The sequence below is a fragment of the Lotus japonicus genome, chromosome 1 (genome assembly GCF_012489685.1).
Source record: "Lotus japonicus ecotype B-129 chromosome 1, LjGifu_v1.2".
NCBI lineage: Eukaryota > Viridiplantae > Streptophyta > Magnoliopsida > Fabales > Fabaceae > Lotus > Lotus japonicus.
Window position 1 is genome coordinate 136,147,322 of NC_080041.1, and position 20,284 is coordinate 136,167,605.

At 36.1% G+C, this 20,284-nt stretch overlaps 3 protein-coding genes across 5 annotated transcripts; 1 reads left to right on the forward strand and 2 right to left on the reverse strand.

The window, feature by feature from the left end:
* Positions 1 to 354: 354 nt before the first annotated feature.
* On the reverse strand, positions 355 to 4,166 carry LOC130731363 (GDSL esterase/lipase At4g01130-like). The gene is made up of 5 exons (XM_057583631.1): positions 3,663 to 4,166; positions 2,316 to 2,525; positions 1,754 to 1,908; positions 1,380 to 1,650; positions 355 to 849 (listed from the first exon to the last, which is right to left on the reverse strand). Exons 1-5 carry the CDS (start codon positions 3,898 to 3,900, stop codon positions 581 to 583), a joined length of 1,143 nt encoding a protein of 380 aa, XP_057439614.1. The 5' UTR covers positions 3,901 to 4,166; the 3' UTR covers positions 355 to 580.
* Positions 4,167 to 4,915: 749 nt separating this feature from the next.
* LOC130732758 (GDSL esterase/lipase At4g01130-like) lies at positions 4,916 to 7,422 on the reverse strand. The gene is made up of 5 exons (XM_057584750.1): positions 7,129 to 7,422; positions 6,640 to 6,852; positions 6,230 to 6,417; positions 5,854 to 6,124; positions 4,916 to 5,306 (listed from the first exon to the last, which is right to left on the reverse strand). The coding sequence occupies exons 1-5, from the start codon at positions 7,379 to 7,381 to the stop codon at positions 5,062 to 5,064; spliced, it is 1,170 nt and encodes a 389-aa protein (XP_057440733.1). The 5' UTR covers positions 7,382 to 7,422; the 3' UTR covers positions 4,916 to 5,061.
* Positions 7,423 to 12,005: 4,583 nt separating this feature from the next.
* On the forward strand, positions 12,006 to 18,399 carry LOC130731364 (G-box-binding factor 3-like). 3 transcript variants are annotated; one of them, XM_057583633.1, is made up of 14 exons: positions 12,030 to 12,155; positions 12,475 to 12,532; positions 13,300 to 13,425; positions 13,514 to 13,576; positions 14,366 to 14,461; positions 14,577 to 14,657; positions 15,040 to 15,081; positions 15,171 to 15,331; positions 15,545 to 15,593; positions 15,737 to 15,785; positions 16,165 to 16,361; positions 16,463 to 16,540; positions 16,754 to 16,879; positions 17,776 to 18,399. In XM_057583633.1, the coding sequence occupies exons 3-14, from the start codon at positions 13,363 to 13,365 to the stop codon at positions 18,031 to 18,033; spliced, it is 1,263 nt and encodes a 420-aa protein (XP_057439616.1). In that variant the 5' UTR covers positions 12,030 to 12,155; positions 12,475 to 12,532; positions 13,300 to 13,362; the 3' UTR covers positions 18,034 to 18,399. The 3 variants fall into 3 exon arrangements, with proteins under 3 accessions (XP_057439615.1, XP_057439616.1, XP_057439617.1); XM_057583632.1 differs by lacking the exon at positions 12,475 to 12,532 and having other exon boundaries at positions 12,006 to 12,155; XM_057583634.1 differs by lacking the exons at positions 12,030 to 12,155; positions 12,475 to 12,532 and adding an exon at positions 12,732 to 12,877.
* The last annotated feature ends 1,885 nt before the right edge of the window (positions 18,400 to 20,284 follow it).

A 20,284-nucleotide genomic window follows, 5' to 3' on the forward strand; every position in this document is an offset into this window, starting at 1 on the left:
GATCACTTGTTTAAAAAAATGCAACACAAAAAAGGTAGATTTCCTTTCTTCCTTCTCTCCTTCATCCTTCATACCAACTGGATTAGTATATAATTTGTTGATGAATTTTGTCATGTGATATTATCACATGAGCATGTCATGTCAAAATTTTGTCTTTTGTTCAAAGTTAAATGTTTTACACTTGAATAAATATAATAATTGCAAGTTGCAACACAATAAAAGAAAATTTTAGCTCATACTGTACTCGTGATTTGGGGTTTCAAGTGCAGATGTATCATGTAAGAAATATTTTCATTTTTTTCTTCATTATAATTTTTTTAATTAGACTACTGACTGAGTTTAAAATCTGGTAGATAAATCAACAGTAAACGACTTGTTATTTTATTTGGTGGAGGAAATTTTACATGATTATAACTTTTTATTTGCAAACTAAAAAAAAAAAACTTTAGATTTCTTTTCTCGGTGACACTTGTGTAACTTCTTAGTAAGAGAAGATGGACTCAGGTAGAGATATAATTGGCGGTCTCCCCCTAAATTTTTGCCCTCTTACTCATTTTTTCTGGTTCCTGAATAAAATGGATCAACCAATAGGTTGAAGATCACAGTGTTCATGAAATGGGAAAGGGGGGTCAGAATAGGATCCATTAAGAATGGCTAAGGTAGTCAGCTTGTTTGCTGCTTCTGTGGCATGGATCCCATCCCAACTCACATAGTTGTAGGGGTCATTGCATGCTGTTGCTGATATTGTGGTGCCATTTATCTTAATAGTGTTGCCGCAGTAAACTCTTTTATCAAAGTTGTAGGCACCCCCTCCATATCCACAGCATGATTTTGTACCATATTGAAGCCCTGTGTGAAGAAAATAAAATCAGAAGTATGATGAAGACATTTAGCATATGTGAGTATAAGCAATTTATACTAGCCAAAATAGGTGTCTTAAAAGATGTCATTCTAGTGTTCTCAAAGTTTACAAACAAGATATCAAACTTTAAAGATATATATAGAACAATTTATAAACCGTGGATCAAGAAAAATATGGTTCACAAGGTAAAAGAGTTTCTCTGTAAATTAATTTTAGCACACAAGAAGTATATTGTAAATAACATGTACTAAATGTTAGTAGTAAAAACATGGTTCATGGATCGTCTAGTTTTTAACATGATTCACCATAGAATTGCCCTAAGTTAAATCCTCCAAATTATAACTTTCATTTATAAATGGGTAAGGGAATGTGCTTTGTACACACTTCAAAAGATGAGTTAAGATATTGAAGTACTTAATTAAATAAATAAATAAAACCTTGATGAATTGATAGATATCTTTCATAGATCGTAAGTGTTTTTTTACTATTAAAAAAGAAAAGGGATAAGTGTTTGCACCATGAGAAGTAGGATGCTGGAAGAGCTCTAACAGAACAGAGTAACTATCAACATATATGACAGAAGCATCTGAAAGACTCTTTCTGGTTTGTGTCAATGTCTCTTTTAACATGTTGTTATAGTCCACTACAGCATTGTCGTAAGAAACCATGCATCCAAATTCATCAAGGTCTGAACTGTTATGAGGACGCTGCACCAAGAGTGAAGGGTAGCATCCAATTGGTGCCAGATTAAGCACCATAAATGCACGCCCACCAAGATCATATAGCTCCTAGAAATTAGTGAGCAAAATTGAAATTGAAATTAATAACATATGTTGTTCGTGTGTTATTCTAGACCTGTTTTTTATGTTGAGTCTTATAAAGTAATCTCACCTTAATGGTGCCAGCAATTTGTGAAACAACTTGAGGTAGGAACTCCTCCACTCCACCAATGTCAATGGCTGATAAGTTGGAAGTAAAATCATTTTGGCCTATGTAGAACGTGTAGAGAGATTTTCCAAATATATCTGGTGAAGGAAGTTTGGATCCTGAGGAACAATCAAAAGGAAATTAGTACAAAACTATAGTAATGTACAACTTTTAATATATAAATATACACACATACATATAAGCACAGTAGTCAAAATCGGGACAATGGCAATTGGGAAGGGGGTCTTAATCGTAAATAGTAAGATTTAGCAAATTTCCCATATATAAATGCAATTATGCAAATAAAATAGCATAAATAACAACAACAAAAACTTTCTGGAGAGATTATGCGATTATGGTACAATTACGGTGTGTGATTATGTGATTAATCTTACGATTATGCCATGAAACGATTACATTTAATCTCCTAGGGCATCATTAATCGCAAAACTACTTGATTAAGCCATTTTAATCGCGATTTTGACTAGTAGTCATGTAAGAACTAGGAACCTTTTGCAACCTGTACCTATTTTATCAGCTTCCTTAACTTTAGTTGCAAATTGCTTCATTTGGTTGAGCTGGATAGCAAGGGAGAAAGGACTGATCCCACCAGCGAACAAACAATTATGAGGCAGAAGCGCAGTGGAAGCTAATGTAGCAAAGTTGGCTCCATGTCTATAATCTGATCCTATTGATTGCAGATATGGACTCAAAAATGGAAATCCAAGAGCTTGAGCTGCCAATTGAAATGTAATGCAGTTTGTCAAATATTAGTACCACTTCCAGTGCTAGAATGGATTCTCCTATTGCAATGAATAAGTGCATATTTAGAAAATCTTCTACAATTTATACTACAGCCAAAATCAATTATGGGCAAAAGTTTACATGAGTAGCTTCTGAGTTTTATAATTAATTTGGAGAAAAGGTAAGCTGGTCCAAACAGGAGAGATATATTCATAATTTTAGCAGTTGATGGAGTTAATTTTTCCTTTCCTTGGATAAAATAATAGCTTGAAATTATTGGTGGGGAGAAAAGTGATTCAGGTACAGCCAAAGATGCATCAGAAAATGTCATTATCTATTGTTAGTAAAACAGAAACAAAAATTGATAGGTCATGCATGTTTACAATTGATATCTGGATATTGACAAATCCATTACTACACTACTATTTCCAGCTAAGCATCTTGTCTTGGAAGGGAAACTGCCTAAAGAAGAAAGTTGTGTTTGGATACCAGTGCAAACAGGCATTACTCACTTGAACAATAAGAAAGGGGAATTGAACTCTTCTTGTAAATTGAGATGAAAGTCCGTTCACGTTTCAATTAGTATCCAAACACACATAAAAGTAATAAAGGCAAAGCTTGATGTGCTCTTATAATAAGATGAAAACATTGAACAGATGCAAAAAATACAAAGTAGGAAAACTTTACACAATCAATTACAAAAAAATTGGCCCCAGAAAAAGCCTCCGATCTCAAAGTAAGAGATGCCATTTTCTTTTTCTTTTTCTTCTTTTTTGGGTTAAATTAAACTGCTTGCTTAGCTTAGCAACCTGCATAAAAATCAGAAGCAATATTCCATGAAAGAAACAAATCAATAAGATCTCATGATCTATGTCTCCCTGATTTAAAAAAATGGCTGGTTAAATCTTGTTCACTATACACAAAATGCATTTTTTATACTAATTAAGGCATCCTCGTGGCTCTACTGTTGCTGAGAAAAAGCAGAAAAGAGAGAATAAAGCATAAGCACTGAGAACTTGTTTTCATCTTCTTTTCCATTAATATGTCCACTATCATAAGGAGAGATATTATGAGGGGAAAAATCAAAGAAAAAAACAATTTTCCAATAGAACTTAAGTGAAAACATTACCAAGAAAATCAATGATGAGTCTCCCATCTGAAGCTCTGCCTGTTGGTTTGTTGAAGTAAGTCATTCCAAAGGGACCAGATTCTGCAGGAAAAGCTGCAAAAAAGCCACCAGTGTCTGAATTTGAATCTCCAAAGTTGAAGATTGCCTTGAAATCACATTTAGAGTGACTTAAACTGACCAAGCAAGGCAACACAACTGTGAAAATGACCAAGATATTGATGAAGACCCTTGAACTCATTTTTTGGAGCTTAAGGGTTCTGCAAGCACTGAGGCAGTGCTATATGACAAGACATGGTGAGTTTTATTTTCTGCAGTGATTTTATAATAATGTATACCAATATTTGATATGATAACCATGGACCATATGCGGCAGACTGGCCATATGCATATTTTGGACGTTGTGATGAAAATGTTACTTTCAAGCTGCTATCCCCGGATGAAGATCCTCTCGATTGTAAAAAACAGCTTATACATAAGTCATAAGCTATTTATTTAAGTCTTCCCGAGCATCCGCACAGTGTTTATGCTATAAGATAAACTTTTTAGGGTAATAATGACAGCTTAAATGATATTTGTATTTTATAATGTAGAAGTATATTTATACATTTATGTCATTAAAATCAAAATTTATATCAGGATATATTTTTATCTTTATCATGGCAATTTGACAAATGTACCCACCGCTTACTAATTTAGTCACTTTTAATAATATAGTACTTTTTTGTTTTGGTAATTTGGATACATTGCACCAAAACAGAGAGTGGAAGTTTGTCCAAAATGTGTGGTATTCACATGAATTTAGTAAGAGGCCAAGCTTGTTAAGGATGATCTGAGGCTAAAAACCAGCCAGCCAGACTTGCACTATCATCACAATGTTATTGATCTAATGGGTATTGTGATATGGTGTTGTAGTGGACTTATTGTAGTGATTATGATTTTTAGGAAGAAAACAACCTAGGCAGCCAGCTAGGATTGCTGCAATATCCTAGTTCAATATCCTAGTTTAAGTGTGTTTGGATACACGATAGAAATCACAATAAAACTAAAATCATGAAGGACAACCATAAAAATTAAGGAAATTTGTTTTTTTCACCGTAATTTTTGTCCGTCGTGTTTTTTCAAAGTATATAGAAACGTGCACTAATATGGCAAATGCTAATTAACTGAAAAGTGAAAACTCTGCCACTCTGGTAATTGGTCAGTTACATCCAAAGCTCAACTTGTATGGAATATCTTTAATACACAACTGGAGCTACCAGCATAATTGATATTGTATTGTACAAGCATGAAGTAACAGATACACACATACACAACTCTCACCAATTATTTATGTATTAATATAGCGGCATCTTGGAATGGTTTAATTTGTTAAATAAGAAAATCCCCCTAAGGAACTGGATCAATAAATAGGTTTGAGATCACAAAGTTGGTGAAGTGGGAAAGGGGGATCAAAAAGGGAGCCGTTGAGAATGGCCAAAGTGACATGCTTGTTTGCAGCTTCTGTCAAATGAAAGCCATCCCAGCTCACATAGTTTTGGGGGTCCTCACAGGCAGTTGCAGCCGAATGGCCACACAATATTTTAGGGTCAAAGTTGTAGTCACCACCTCCATGCCCACAACATGCTCTGGAACCAAACTTGAGCCCTGCTCCATCAATACATCATCATTATTTGTTTGGCAATGACCAAAAGGAAGTTATAAGAAGCATTCTTTAGATTACATATAAATTTGAGTCTGGATCAGCGTTGACACAATTGATTTTGAATAATTTTAATTTTGGAAAAATTGATTACTCTAACAGTAAACTGAAGGTGAAGTATTTATATTTATTTTGAATACATTTGTGTAAAAAGTGGTTTTTGTATGACAATGTTGTGAAATCTAGTTGTAAAGTCTAACAGTAGATTATGTTCAACGCATAGGCTACTCTTTCTAGCTTTTGCGTATAATTGATTTTGTGATTGAAATCAATTCTCCGGGACGACTACCAAACATTTATTAGCATGTTTGGATTGATTTCTCTTTTATCAGAATCAATTCTAAAGCCAAAAGTTACTCATAGAAGATTCTCATCAAAATTGACTTTGATTTCATAATCAATTTATAAAAGAGTTTTTGAACATGCGCTATGTAGTGATCGACAAGTGATTTTACTCAACCAGAATTGATTATGAGGGAAAGATGTTTGTACCATGAGATGAGGGATTGTGGAAGAGTTTCAACAGCACAGAGTGAGTGTCCACATAAATGAGTGAAGCACCCTTAAGAGTTTTTCTGGTTTTTGCCAAGGTCTCTTTTAGCAGTTTGTTATAATCATCCACAGCCTTGTTGTAAGAAAGCACACAGCCAAACTCATCAACATCTAAGCTTCCATGAGGAAGCTCCACCAAGTATGCTGGAAAGCATCCCACAGGAGCAAGATTGAATACAAGACATGTTCTCCCACCTTGTGCATATACATCCTACAAAGTAATCAAAGTACTTATCACCATGCACTTTATAGCCACATTTCATATAAATGTTCTAAAGTATTATAATTAAATGTCATGAAGGAACTCTACTCAAACCTTAATAGCAGCATCAATTTGTGAGACAATTTGAGGAATGTAATCCCTCACTCCATCTATGCTGCCATTGGATGCTAATTTGGATATGAAGTCATTTTGGCCAATATAGAACGTGTAAATGGATTTCTTAAAGACATCTGGTGGAGGAAGAATATTTCCTATGGAGCAATCATCGAATAACTTTCTGCCTGTGTTGTGAGAATGCAAGTTAACACACCATACACACACACAAAATAATTGGAGTATAGAAATAGAGCTTGTTTCAATACCCATTAGAAAGTATGTACATGAAAAAATAACACATCCCAAGACACGTTTGTGATCGGATGTGTTACTTTTTCATTTACATACTTTCGGATTAGTATCAAGCAGAGATGAAAATAGTCTTTGTGGTAAGGAATTTGATGGACCTTTTTCTTGATAAAATTCACCAACTCTGGCTTTAAATTGCTCCAGCTGCTTGAGCTGGATGTTAAGGAAAAAGGGGCTAAGCCCGCTGAGATGAAATGAAGTAGTGGGCTTAAGCACAGTGGATGCTGAAGATGCAAAGCTTGCCCCATGTCTATAGTCAGATCCAATGGATTGCAGATATGGGCTCAGATATGGCAATCCAAGAGCTTCAGCTGCAACAACAAAGCAAAGGTTTACATATCAAAACTCTATATTGGACACATTGACCTAAAAAGTAAATAACTCAAAGACATGACACTAACACATCTACATTCAATTACAAAAATGTGCTAGCTACTACATGTGCACATATCATGTTCGGATTCATGGTGGACACACAATTCAAAGCACAGTAATCCAGTTGTAGCTTCTGGATATGAGGCTTTCAACCTCGGAACCAAACATGCTTTTAGCAAAAGTCATTTGACCAAAGTAAAGGTAAACTATACCAAGAAAATCCACAATGAGCCTCCCATCGCTTGCCCTTCCAACCGGTTTCTTGAAGTAAGTCATTCCAAAGGGACTAGCCTGTGCTGGAAAGGCAGCATTATACCCACCAGTATCCACATTTGAATCTCCAAAGTTAAATATGGCATCAAACTCACACACTGAATTACTTGGACCCACCCATGAAAACATGATCATCACCATGCAAACCAGTATGAATCTCCTCGCTATCCATGAGAGCTGAAGTGTCTTCATTTTCAATTACCTCTCTCAATAAACTAATGCCCTTTACAAGTGAGTAATTAGAAGATTCAGAGTTAAGACATTATATAAACCACATCTATCTGAAGGTTAAGACATGCAATTAAGAAATTATGCTAATGTTGACTAGTTAACTACACATAAACCACTAGAACTAGAAGGAATTCCAAGATATAGAAGAAGGTAAATGTAGTACTCATATGTCTCAATCTTTACTTTTTAGTTCTCATGGAACTCCACTTCTGTTTACAGGAGTTTGAGGAGGATGACTCTATAGATAAGTATGGAACATAGGGTAATCTAGTTAATGTAGTGGCAGGTTATAAGTCATTGCATTTTGAGTAGGTAACGATGACCCATTAGCAAACACATTATATAGGCTTTAGATTATGTAGCTTTCAAGTATGTAACATTGTAACTGCATACCAATACCAAAACATGCACTCTTGAACATCCCCTGGATGGATTGACCAACCTACATTTATTTTGGAGTACTAAATTAAGATTCTTTGGGGGGCAATATTATCAATGATGAATTTGTTGCCTTTGTGGAACATGACAACACTGGCTTCGTAAGAACATAGATATGGCTTATAGTGTTTCATCAAACTTAAAAAACGCAGCAGCTGAATTCCAAATTCAAAAATAGCGGTGGAGGGCAAGGAAAAATATTAGGGGTTGCGATAAATCTCGTGCATAGTGCATAGGGGTGGAAATAGGCCGGGCCGAGCCGAACTTTGCGTGGCCTAAGCCTGGCCTGCATTCTCTTTTCGTGGCCCAAGCCTGGCCTGTGGCCTATCAATAGGCCAAATTTTACGGCTTGGCCTGGCCTTTTCTAAGGTCTGGCCTGGCCTACAAGCCTGCTTAAAAGCCTATTTAACAGACAATTATATTAAAAGAATGTCATTAGGCTGGTGGGCTAATAAGCCTTTTATATATCATTGCACTTTCTTTTTAAATAAAAATAGACACCTGCAATTCTTGTAAAACGGTGGTGGTGAGTGGTGACTCGCGGTTTGGAGGAGAGGTGGACTTGGCAGCGGCAGACCGACAGTGGTGGCCGGCTGCACCCTGCGTCCTGTGCGGTTGATGATGTGTCATGTTAAATATGTCTGGAACCTTTCTAATCTAGGTTAGGGTAGGAACTTAGGGTTTTGTTTTATACTAACGTATACATCAGTTTAAAAAAAATCAAATAATATATAAATAGGTCGACCTGTTAGGCCAAATAGGCTTTTTTAATAGTTTGGGCCTGACCTTTTTGGTTAATCAAGCTCTTAAAAAAGCCTTAGCCTGGCCTTTTTAATAAACGAGCCGAGCCGAGCCGAGCCGAGCCTCTAACGAGCCAAGCCATAGGCCCCTGACGAGCCGCCTGGCCTATTTCCACCCCTAATAGTGCATACTCAAAACCAGCTTCAGCAATAAAAAAAGCATTGACTTTAGTATTTTACTTTAACTAAAACCAAGTTCTGTCATTGTGATATTCTTCGGTATATATTTGAGTATTTCCAAGCCCAGAATCAATGAATTCTGAGCATTAATACGTATGCGATGTCTCGCCGGCATTTTATAGACATCGATTATCCTCTGCAAATAACCCAACACCAAGGGCCCGATAGTATAAAGACACAAAAAGACTTAAAAGGAATTGAAGTATCCCCATGCTGACTCAAAGATTAATGGGTTGGGTTCCAGAAATAATCCTCCACAATCTGATACCATACTGAATCAAATCAATCAATACCACAATATGATTATCCGAGAAAGTGGAAGTACAACAAATAAGTAAAAATCAAAATTAATATGTCTTACTGTCTTAGGATATTTGAGAGCTATTTTCTTAATTACGATGATCAGGCACCAACAACCACCTAGACTTGGGAACATATGCCAACCTAAACTGAAAAATTATGTTTAATTATGAAGTAAACGAGATTTATCAGGCTTGTAAGTAAAACCATCAATATTGTTGTCATAGTCCAGTTTATAACAAAACAATGACAAAATACTAAAAAAAAAAACTGATCGTTTGTGTCGGCTTTTCTACACTTATGACGGTCCAGAGCCGCCACGTACCTAGCCTAGGTGCCACATGCAATTTTTGGCGGTTTACTACCCGTTGGTTTATGCACGACATTACTGACCGTCTAAAACCCACAATAAATGATTCTATGGCAATCAGTGAACCGCCACAAAAACATGTGCCAACCGCTTGTGGCGGTTTAGTCAGGCTGCTTAGTGCAAACTAACTTTTGGAAGTCCCGGACTGCCACAAACGCAAACGCCACAATATTCATGTGTGCGTTTATATTATGAAGAGATCAAGTTCCAAATCCACATTTTTTATATAATAAAAAGAAGCTCTAAAAGACGTGAGAGATGGGCCGAGCTTCGACCAAAATCAAGGGTGTCTTCAACCTAAGCTCGATAGATTGAAGAGCTAGAGAAGAAACAAAGGGACCGGTTCCATGGCAGATTAATCAACAAAGGAGAAAGCACAAGCAAGACGATGAGGAGAAGGCACAAAGCTTGTCGATGGAGGAATCATAAATATCGAGAAGGCAAGAATCACACAAAGCGTGACAAAAGATTTTACTCTAAGGAAAACTTAAGAACTTTATTAATTTTAAAGAAAAAAAACCAAAATGTTTAACGGTTTGAATTAGATCGCCATTCTTTTAGTGAAACAAAAAATTGAGAAAAAAAAAAATCACTCTTGCACAATTTTTTATGTTAAATCCAAACACACATACTTGTGTGAAAAAATGAACCATTCCCATGATGATAAATTTTGAAGAGGCTGACATAAATTAGTTTTTTTTAAGAAAATTTTATTAGAAAGAAAGAACTACACCGGCTCAGAGGTAGAAACATCATGATGAATTAAATAGTGAATATTCGATGAAACTTCTTAAATCCACCCAGAATTGAAGAAAAAGTTTGTGTTCCTAGTCAGATGGTCACCAACACTATTACCAAATTACCATTAGGGAACTAATGCTCCGTGTTTTAGTAATACAAGTATGTGATTATGGGCGATGAGCCTAAATATTGATTTTTTTTGGGTTCGTTAAAGCAAAGTGGACTTTTTGGTAGATGAAGCAAATTGTTTGCGTTTTATCATGGATCAAAACGAGGGAATAGACATCTTTTATTTTTCTTCAGAGTACTATAATACTATTTATTTAAATAATAAATGTCAACTAACAAGATGTAGCACAACTGGTTGATAATTGAGTTCTTTAAGTATTTAGTCCAGTGTTCGATCTCTGAGTGGTTTGTTGGGAGGGACATACACACTTTAATGTGACTTTGAGATTACATTAAGTGAGTAGACATCTCCCAATAATGGTTTCTCCATATGCATCACCGAGAGATCGAACTCTGGACTAAATGTTTTTTTTATCAAATATTATACGTATAAAGATGGACCACAAAATCCAGAACAAATTAATTACACAAAGAATGGAATTCATAATATTTTTTTTCCTCACTCATTAGCCATATGGATTATGGAATTTTCATTAGTCAGCATATCACCTTTTTTTTTTGAAGTGGCCTTGTAATGTTTGATTTGCCAAAGATGAGGTAATTACTACAAATTAGCATTCAACAAATGGCAGATTATGGCCATCAACCATAAGAAGACATCACTGCCACCTCTTAACTTTCCTCAGCATCTCAATCTTTACATAAATTAATTTTAAACATTGTTAGATGGCCTAATCATAGGTTAGAGCAAAAGCCTTCAAAAAGGATAAAGAGGGTAGAAAACTAGAAAGAAAGAAAGATCCTGCACACTCACATAAAATAAAATATTAGTGTGTGACGCATCAAAAAGCATATTAAAGTAGACAAAAAATATCAGATACAGAAGGCGTGGCTATACAAGTGGCTACTCGTGGATTCCAATCATCTATTCAATTTGGTTGAAGTTCATTCCCAATTTAAATATTAACAATAATCTCATTTGATCTCATCAATCATCACCAATTAATTAATAGAAATACCACATCTTCTTCGTTCTCGGTTGATAAGAATGAAACGCTTTCCCTCGAAAAAATGTGCACTTGGTTTCCACTACTGATGTGAATGTTGTGTTGTCAAACAATTTACGAGTGTTTCTGAAATCGACTTATGGTCTCAGAAGCATGAGGCGGAGTCGAGCCAACATGAGCTAGTCCGCGGTGAAACTTTAATTAATAAAAATAGCAACACATATCGATCATAAGAAGATTGCGTGTTCGATTCCAACTTCTAATGTAAGAGTTATGTTGGTGGACAATTTATAAATACGTCTGTAACTGTTAGCCATCGTGATTATCACAGAGCCATATAGAACCCGTTGTGGTGATCGGAGCCGAAAAATTAATTAATTTGAATCTGGAAGGCAGGCACGTCAGGCACATGAGGGGTGTGGGTGGATAGGCTGGACCCCCTACCACAAGACGCGTAGATGGATCCTTGAAACAACACGTGTACGGCTCTGGTGACGTTGGAATAAAATGGCCAGCTCAACAACCACCACACCCTACACCGTATGTTTATACGCCGTAGATATACGCATACATCAGCAGCATACGACACGTGTTTGGTGACGTGGACATCGTCTTGGTGTTCCTTCTTCCTTCTTCTTCACCATCACCACCAAAACTTCATTCCTCTCTCTGTATCGCTGTTTCTTTCCCTCGTTCATTTCTTCTCCAAAGCTTCAATTTTTTTACTTGCAGCTGCCAAAAAAGGAATTTTTTTTGTGGGTATCTGTCAGGTGCGTTGAATTCTGCTATGTTAATTGAAAGTTTTGATTTTGAATGCTTTTCATGTAATTGAGTGCGAGTCAAAGTGGTGGAAGAACAAGACCTTTTTTTCTTCTTCTCATGGAAGAAAAAAGTTTAGAATTTTGATTTTGTGAAACACTAAACAGCTGAAACAAACAAGAGGGTTAAGAATTGAGGTTCTTCTGGATCTCATTTTGCATCTTTTTGGTTAAGATTTTGAATATGCTTGTGGATTTGCTTGAGTGAGCTTCTTTCATTTCATTTTGGTTGTATGTTTGCTAGTAAAATTGGTTTTTCCATAACAAGTAGGTGGACAGGGACTAGATCGGAGGTTAAACCTGCAGAATTCAACATAGTGGAGGCTCAGGTAGATAATTCATGAGTTTTATGAGTCTTCTTCTCTCAGTTTTCACACCATTTCTTGAGCCATGTGGAAGTGGAATGTGTTTGCCATGGGAGGGCATGTTTGTCATTTAGCTAATGAGGTGTCTTGCTGGGGTGGACTATGTTCTGCCTTGTTGTCTGTCTCTCTATCCCTTTCTATCATGTTTGTGGGATGGTGAAAAGACAGAATTAACCCTCCTCCATTCTGTCCTTGACTAACTCTTCTTATCTTATGTTTGTAGTTTCATTTTGTCTATGCACTCTTTTGAACCTTTCTTGAAAGGTCTTTGTGAAATCCCACTTTCTCTTAAACAAGGAACTAACAAAGGTGAACTGGTGTTGGTTCCTACTCTTTTGGACCTTTTTCTGAAGCATTTACTGAGTCTAATTAAGTATAAAACCATATAAGCTCTCAAGTGTTAGCCTTCTTGTTGGAATTGGTATAGAATATAGATCAGTCAGTTGTTCTCACGTGAAACTCTGAAACTTGTTTCAATTTGTCTAATCCATAGTGAATTACTGAGTAGGTGCTAGATTCACCTTGAGACTTGTCAAATCTCTTGCATAGATAACATGTCTCTGTCTACAACGGAAGTGAAAACTATATGATTTTTGTATACTTGTAGTACAGAAATGATTTTTAGGATCAAGTGTGTTTTAAATTGCATCTCCTTTCTTATGGATTTTGGCTTGTCCCCCCTTGTAACTTTTTGTTGCTGATAATAGCTGACATGGCTTCTGTTAATGCAGTTGAGACATTTTCTGTGAATTAGCAAGGATCCTTCTATAATATTTGACCAGGAGGTGCTTACAATGGGAAGCAGTGAGGAAGAGAAATCTACCAAGTCTGAAAAGCCGCCTTCACCTGTAACAGTGGTGAGCTCATAAAAGTGTATCTGGGTGTGGATGCATTTGTAAAAAGCTTGAACTTTCTTTAACACTCTCGTACTTACCTTATGAACAGGATCAGGCCAACCATACCAACCAGACCAATGTTCATGTCTATCCTGATTGGGCAGCCATGCAGGTTACCTGCTTTTTGCCTTTAACTCCTTTGTCTGTTAATGACTGAAGTATTACTCTAGTTTCTTACTTTCTAGCTAAATTTAATATAAATAACTGCCCTCAAATTTTACTTGTTTAAGCGCTGCCATCCTTACTCAGTCAATCATTGCCAATATCAGGGGTGAAAACCTATTAATGGACCGTGTTCACTCTTTTGAAGATTTTCTAATAACCATCTTACTATTGACAAATCTGAGAATCATTATCCACACCATCTTTGTTATTTCTTCCACACTTTAAAGTCAGTGATCTGCGTCTACGGACTACATCTTCCCAGGAAGACACCAGCTTCCTTTACTTAAAATCTACCATCATGTATTTCTGTTTTACTTTTTCTTTTACTAAGAAATGAATTGATAAAACTGTTTATCTATTCGCTCTTGAGAATTATTGAGCATCCTCTCTGTATATGAGTAGTAGATTGTCGTCCCTAAAGTAAGTACCCAAAGGGTGCCATTCTTATGGTGCATTGTATTGTATATTCTGTTTTAGTCCATTGCTAATAAAGTTTACCTGTAATAAACATCAGACTGAAATTGTGCATTGGATTCAGTAACCAGTTGGGTAATAATATATAGGATGAGATTTACTTTGGCCCTCGGTTGCTTTCTCTTTTGAAAACATATCCAATTGGTGGTATGAAACTATGAATTTTTCCCACTTCAAAATTGATTTATCTGCCAAGTTCTTTTAAGCATAAATGCCGTTAGAAATTGCTTCTGGTGATTTAAATCGTCTGTTATATTTTCAGGCATATTATGGGCCAAGAGTTCCTATGCCACAATACTACAACTCAGCTGTGGCTTCTGGTCACCCTCCTCACCCCTACATGTGGGGGCCACCACAGGTAATACCTAAATACATAAATTATTATATTATATCACTGTCATTTTTTTTGGATGTATTGGTACACATCCTAGATGACAGGGGTGATTAACTTGTTAACTTATCATTTCTTCCAGCATATGATGCCACCTTATGGGCCTCCTTATGCAGCAATTTATCCACACGGTGGAGTTTATAGTCACCCCGGAGTTCCTGTTGTAAGCCTACGTTCTTGTGATTTGTTTTTGTGATTTTTTATAATTATTAATTCCTGTTAATGGAATTTATATTCATTCTCTGGAACATGAATTGGTTTATTAATGCTTTACAAAAATAATCAATATGGATCAGGGAGGTCGAGAATTCGAGATGTGATTTTTCCATTTTTGTTGGCCCTAGTTAATTTAGGAGTTATCTATATCTGGTTGGCATCTCAACTGTTACTAACCTTTCCCTACTGTGATAATCTTAACGTGCCAAAATCGCCGTTAATTTAAAGCATATAAGATGGGCAAAACAGAGATTTTTCACGCTTTATTATATATCCTTGATTGGTCGGAATTCCTCCGTGATCTCATGAATGATATTTGTGAAATATAGGGCCCACATGCACATAGCCAAGGAATTCCGTCTTCACCTGCTGTAAGTTTTTTTCCTGAGAGCAGTTCTTACTCTAGTCCTTGAGTGCTATCCATTTTATGAATGGTTTTAATTGGTGTAAAACAATGCAGACCGGGACTCCTCTAAGCATAGAGACACCTCCCAAATCATCTGGAAATAATGAGAAGGGCTTGATGAAGAAATTGAAAGGGTTTGATGGACTTGCTATGTCAATAGGCAATGGCCATGCTGAGAGTGCGGAGCGTGGAGCTGAAAACATGCTATCACTGAGGTTTGTTATCTGTTTTCTTTATATATGAATATTGCCAAGAACATTCTTTCTTTTATTTTCCTTTCTTACAATGGGAGTTGGGAAGGGGTGAATATCTAATACTCCTTAGTTTATTGAATTCTACTTTCTCGCTGTCTAGAAGGTCGGTCCATAAGTTGGTTATTGTAATAGGTTCTTGTGGGTAACTAAGTAATTTTATGGTGATGTGAACAGTGGAGATACTGAGGGCTCCAGTGATGGAAGTGATGGCAATACTGCTGGGGTGAGAACTTTCTTGTAATTGGCATTTTTTTCCTGCACTTTGCTGACTATATGATATTGTTTTCCCGTACCCTATTTTTTTTTTTCCAATGATTGGATAAAATTGAACCTTTAAATTATAATATTTGCCTATGTTATGGCCAGGCTAATCAAACAAGAAGGAAAAGAAGCCGTGAGGGAACACCAACCACTGGTATGACTCTGTTCTTCACCAAGTGTCACATCTTGATGAACAATAGAGTTGTCCTTGGATCACTATTAGCACTGCATGCATGATTTCAACCAGTTTATTGAGTAGGATTTTCATAAATGGAATGATATTCTATCAGCAAGGTGAAATTGCCCGAGTTCTTACATCACAATTAGTTTGAAAAATGTAGTAGACTCTAAGATGGTATTCACCTTGATTTCAGACTTGTTACAGTATAGGTATTGGTGTCCTGTGCTTACAATTGCTAATAAAATGTCTTACACCCCAAACTGCATTATTTATCTACAAGCACTGTAAGCTAAGAGCCAGGTCTCAATGTGATCTGTATTGATTGTTATGCTTTTCCACGCTGTTTAAGCAGATGGAGAAGGGAAAACTGAGATACAAGGTAGTCCAGATTCCAAAGAAACTCGAGCTTCGAGTAAGATGGTGCCAGTTGCAGGACAATTAGTCGGATCTGTATTGGAGCTGAGAAACCCTTCCAATATTCCTTCTAAAACAAATCCCACAAGTGCTCCACAACCTTGTGCGGTATTGCCTGCAGAACCTTGGCTACAGGTATGGTCACCATATAATTCATTTTAACATCAGAGACTCTGAAACACATTGTATTTTGCTAACATTGAAGTCATTCATGTGGATATTTTTGGATTCCATAGAATGATCGTGAGCTGAAGCGTGAGAGGAGGAAACAATCAAATCGAGAATCTGCTAGGAGGTCCAGACTAAGGAAGCAGGTATAAATGTTGCTTTTTTTTTTCCCAGATATTGTGAATCACCAATTGGCGTTTGAGCTTTCTGTTAGAAATAGTTATTTTGTCAATCTTTTTCCATATCACATGCTTGTAAATTTGTTGCATGAGCTGTCTCTATGCATGCAGCTCCCTAGAAAAAAAAAAGGTATTATACTCAATATAGGCTTGTGACTAATGTTATTCCCTGTGTTCCAGGCTGAGGCTGAAGAACTGGCACGAAAAGTTGAATCCTTGAATGCTGAAAATGTGACCCTGAAATCAGAAATAAATCGACTGGCTGAAAGTTCTGAAAAAGTTAAGGTGGAAAATGCCACGTTAAAGGTACTTTTCTCATAATATTTCTTCAGTGTATGCATTTCATTGTGGTATTCTTTCATGCCGAGCATATTTATCAGCAGTATCTTATGATATGTGATACTACACAAATTCTTGAGGTAGCGATATGTATTGCAGAGAATGAACCTGAATCTCATTTTGTATCACCAAGTCACAGCTGAATCTTATGATTCAAGATCTTTCAACGTCGCGTGCAGGTTGCACTTCAGTCGGGTCTGGTTGCGTGACCAATTTAGGTTTCTGGTGTTTTGGGCTGATGTATTTTAGTTTTTCTTACAAAAAATGACAGAAATAGCTGACTAATACTCCTTCGAAAGACCTGTCACATTCTCGAAAATTCAGACCCTACTTTGGCCCTTACTACTATTGATTCATGTGACATTTCTGGCTCACCAAAGAAACATGTCTCCTTTGTTGTTTTTTATCGGTTCCAGTACCCTTGTGCCTCCTTTGTTGTTTTCTTGACACTTCTCCATCTACTCGCGTGTTTCCTGTTGTGATACTTGTTTAATGCTGTTGTGCTGCGGTCTAGTGTTGACCTTAGGGATGATGAATGATTCAATTATAGGAAGTAGGAAAGTAATTTGCATATCGTCATTTTATTGGTGATTTCTTGAGGGGTTGGGTACTTAAACTTTGTGCACCCACTATTTTTCTTCTTATCTTGATTTATGGCTTGGATCTTCATCTTTTATTATTTTAAGGCTTATTATATGATATTTCAGCTTATATTTCAATTTATAACTTGATTTTTTGTATCATGTATCTTACGATACACAAAATGATTCGATTCGCAATTCATAAAATGGGTCTTCCGATTCACGATATGAATCGCGATTCCAGTAACCGTGATGCTGAATACTATATTGTTTTTGACTCAGGAAAAACTTAGAAATGCTCAACTGGGACAATCAGAAGAGATAATTTTGAATGGCATTGACAGCGAGAGGGCTACACCTGTAAGTACAGAAAACTTGTTATCAAGAGTTAATAATTCCAGTTCTAACGATAGAACTGTGGAGGATGAGAATGGTTTTCGTGACAACAAATCAAACTCTGGCTCAAACTCTGGCGGCGGTGCGAAGCTGCATCAATTACTGGATGCGAGTCCCCGAGCTGATGCTGTGGCGGCTGGTTAATGCAAAACCAGCGATTGCCGCGGCTGATCATGTAGTTTTGGCATATTACAAGCCCAAAATTACTGCTAACAGTTGTCTGAGGGATGGATCAGCTGAATTTTAGTATCTAAATCCATCAAATCCAGAACTAATTCATTGCTTGTCAGTTATTACTTAGGACAAGAACTCTTATTTTATTAGATTTGACGAAATATGGATATGATTACTAAAGTTTGTAAAATGAAGAGGATTATAGATTTTAGTTTAGACTTTAGAGAGGGTTGTTGAACCCTTATATAATTGGATGTGTGCTATTGACTATTTTGGTGTGGACCTTGTAATGTTAGTATCTGATAAAGTCATTCTGGCTTTTCGTGTGTTTGGAAATTCCTGGTGCATTGACGTAGAAGTCACTTTTTGTTTGTTGCTTTAGCACGACTTCAATGCCTGTGCTCAGTGCTATTTGACGTGGTTCTAAACAACATTCTCTTTTTGACAAAAAACGTGCAATACCTTTTTTTTGGTCAATGAAAAAGTTTGAATGATTCGGCTATAGTGACCGAGTCAGGGCATGTCTCTAAGAGTATACTTGCCGAGATTGCCTACCAACACAACTTTCACATCAACAGTAGAAATGAAACACAAGGGCATGTCACTAAGAGTGTATTTACCAAGATTGTCCACCAATACAGCTTTCACACCAACAGTAGAAATGAAACACAACTTTTTGAAGGGAAGTAATCTTTCTTTACAAACTGAGTCAAAATGTACATCTCCAATACCTGATCCATATCCGAAGACAACTCCTCCAACCCTTGAAACTTGTGTCCAATTGAGTCAGCCCATTACTATAACACTTGTTTTCATTGATTAGGCCCATTCAAAGGTTCCTGCATTCTAGGTACTGTACGGCGCCCACCATGGGAATTTGCTTTAGGATGCTGAAAAAGAAAATTGAAGTCAAAAAAATACTTACTGTGAAAAGATTTATTTCATCAAAAACGTAAAATTCATGTAATACTTGGTTTTTAAGTAATTATGCTTCTTAATCAGACACTAACTCATTTGCAAGATTCTCATTCACATCATCTAGAGTTGTCCTACAATATTAAAGGTGATTAACAACGGGAATGCCGCTATTTAAATCGCACCGTTGCTTCATATAAAATCTGTGAGACACTTCAAACATTTATATATGCTTGAACATGAACCTCTTGGATTGAGTAACAATTTAATGTTAGATCTAGACCACGTGCATGTGTAACCTTACACTATACTCAATCACTAGATTCCTGTATCGTACAATCAACAAATAATTTTTTCAAAATCAAGTTTATGAAGGTATGTATGCATGCATGATTGAACTAATCTTCCGATTAAAAATTAAAATGGTAAAGATAATATTTTCGAGCATGGACATTTCATATTTACTATTCCAAGGTGAGAGAACCTAAGTTTTGTAAACCCTTATCTTCATAGAGTTAAGAAAACTGAAGTTTTTTACCTAAAAAATGAGAATCAAAATTGTGTGTAAAAAGAAGCACACTGAATCTTCAAAAGAAACACAAACATGTAGGTGAAAAACATGTTATACACAAGTTTTATATATTATCATCTAAAGTCAGGGTTGTAAATTTCCAATTCGTCGTGCAAAGCACGTGTTGCGCACGGCTTGTTTTTCATTTTTTACTCGCTCTAAAATATTATTATTCGATATGTAGTAGTATTGTTAGTTTTTTTATAAACTCGGGGCCATGACCCCTATGTCCCTTACAAATTTCGCTAGTGCTTACGATTAAAAATTAAAATGGTTGATTCAAAAAAAAATTTAAATGGTAAAAGATAATATTTGAGTCTGTTATGGATATTTCATATTAATCATGATGGGAAAACCGAAGTTTAATTTTGTAAGCCCCTGCCTTCAAATAAAAACTGAAGTTTTTTTTCATCGGAAAGAAAACCAATTTTTTATAAAAGAAACAGACAGGTCAATTTTTTTCATAGGCACAAACAGGTCTATTAAACTTCATTATCCATTCACATTATAATTAAATTAAAATAAAAAAAATAAAACAAGTAACCTAATAAAATAGTTTTATTATTTGTCCATAACTAATTACACAATTGATATATACCAAAAAAAAAAAAACATAATGGATATACACTAACTTTTTATTTGGAATTTTTTTTATAAACATCTTTTACCCGGTCTGCCAAATTTAGGATTTAATTACAATTAAGGGTCATCATTCCTCCCCTAAAGTGTATTGTG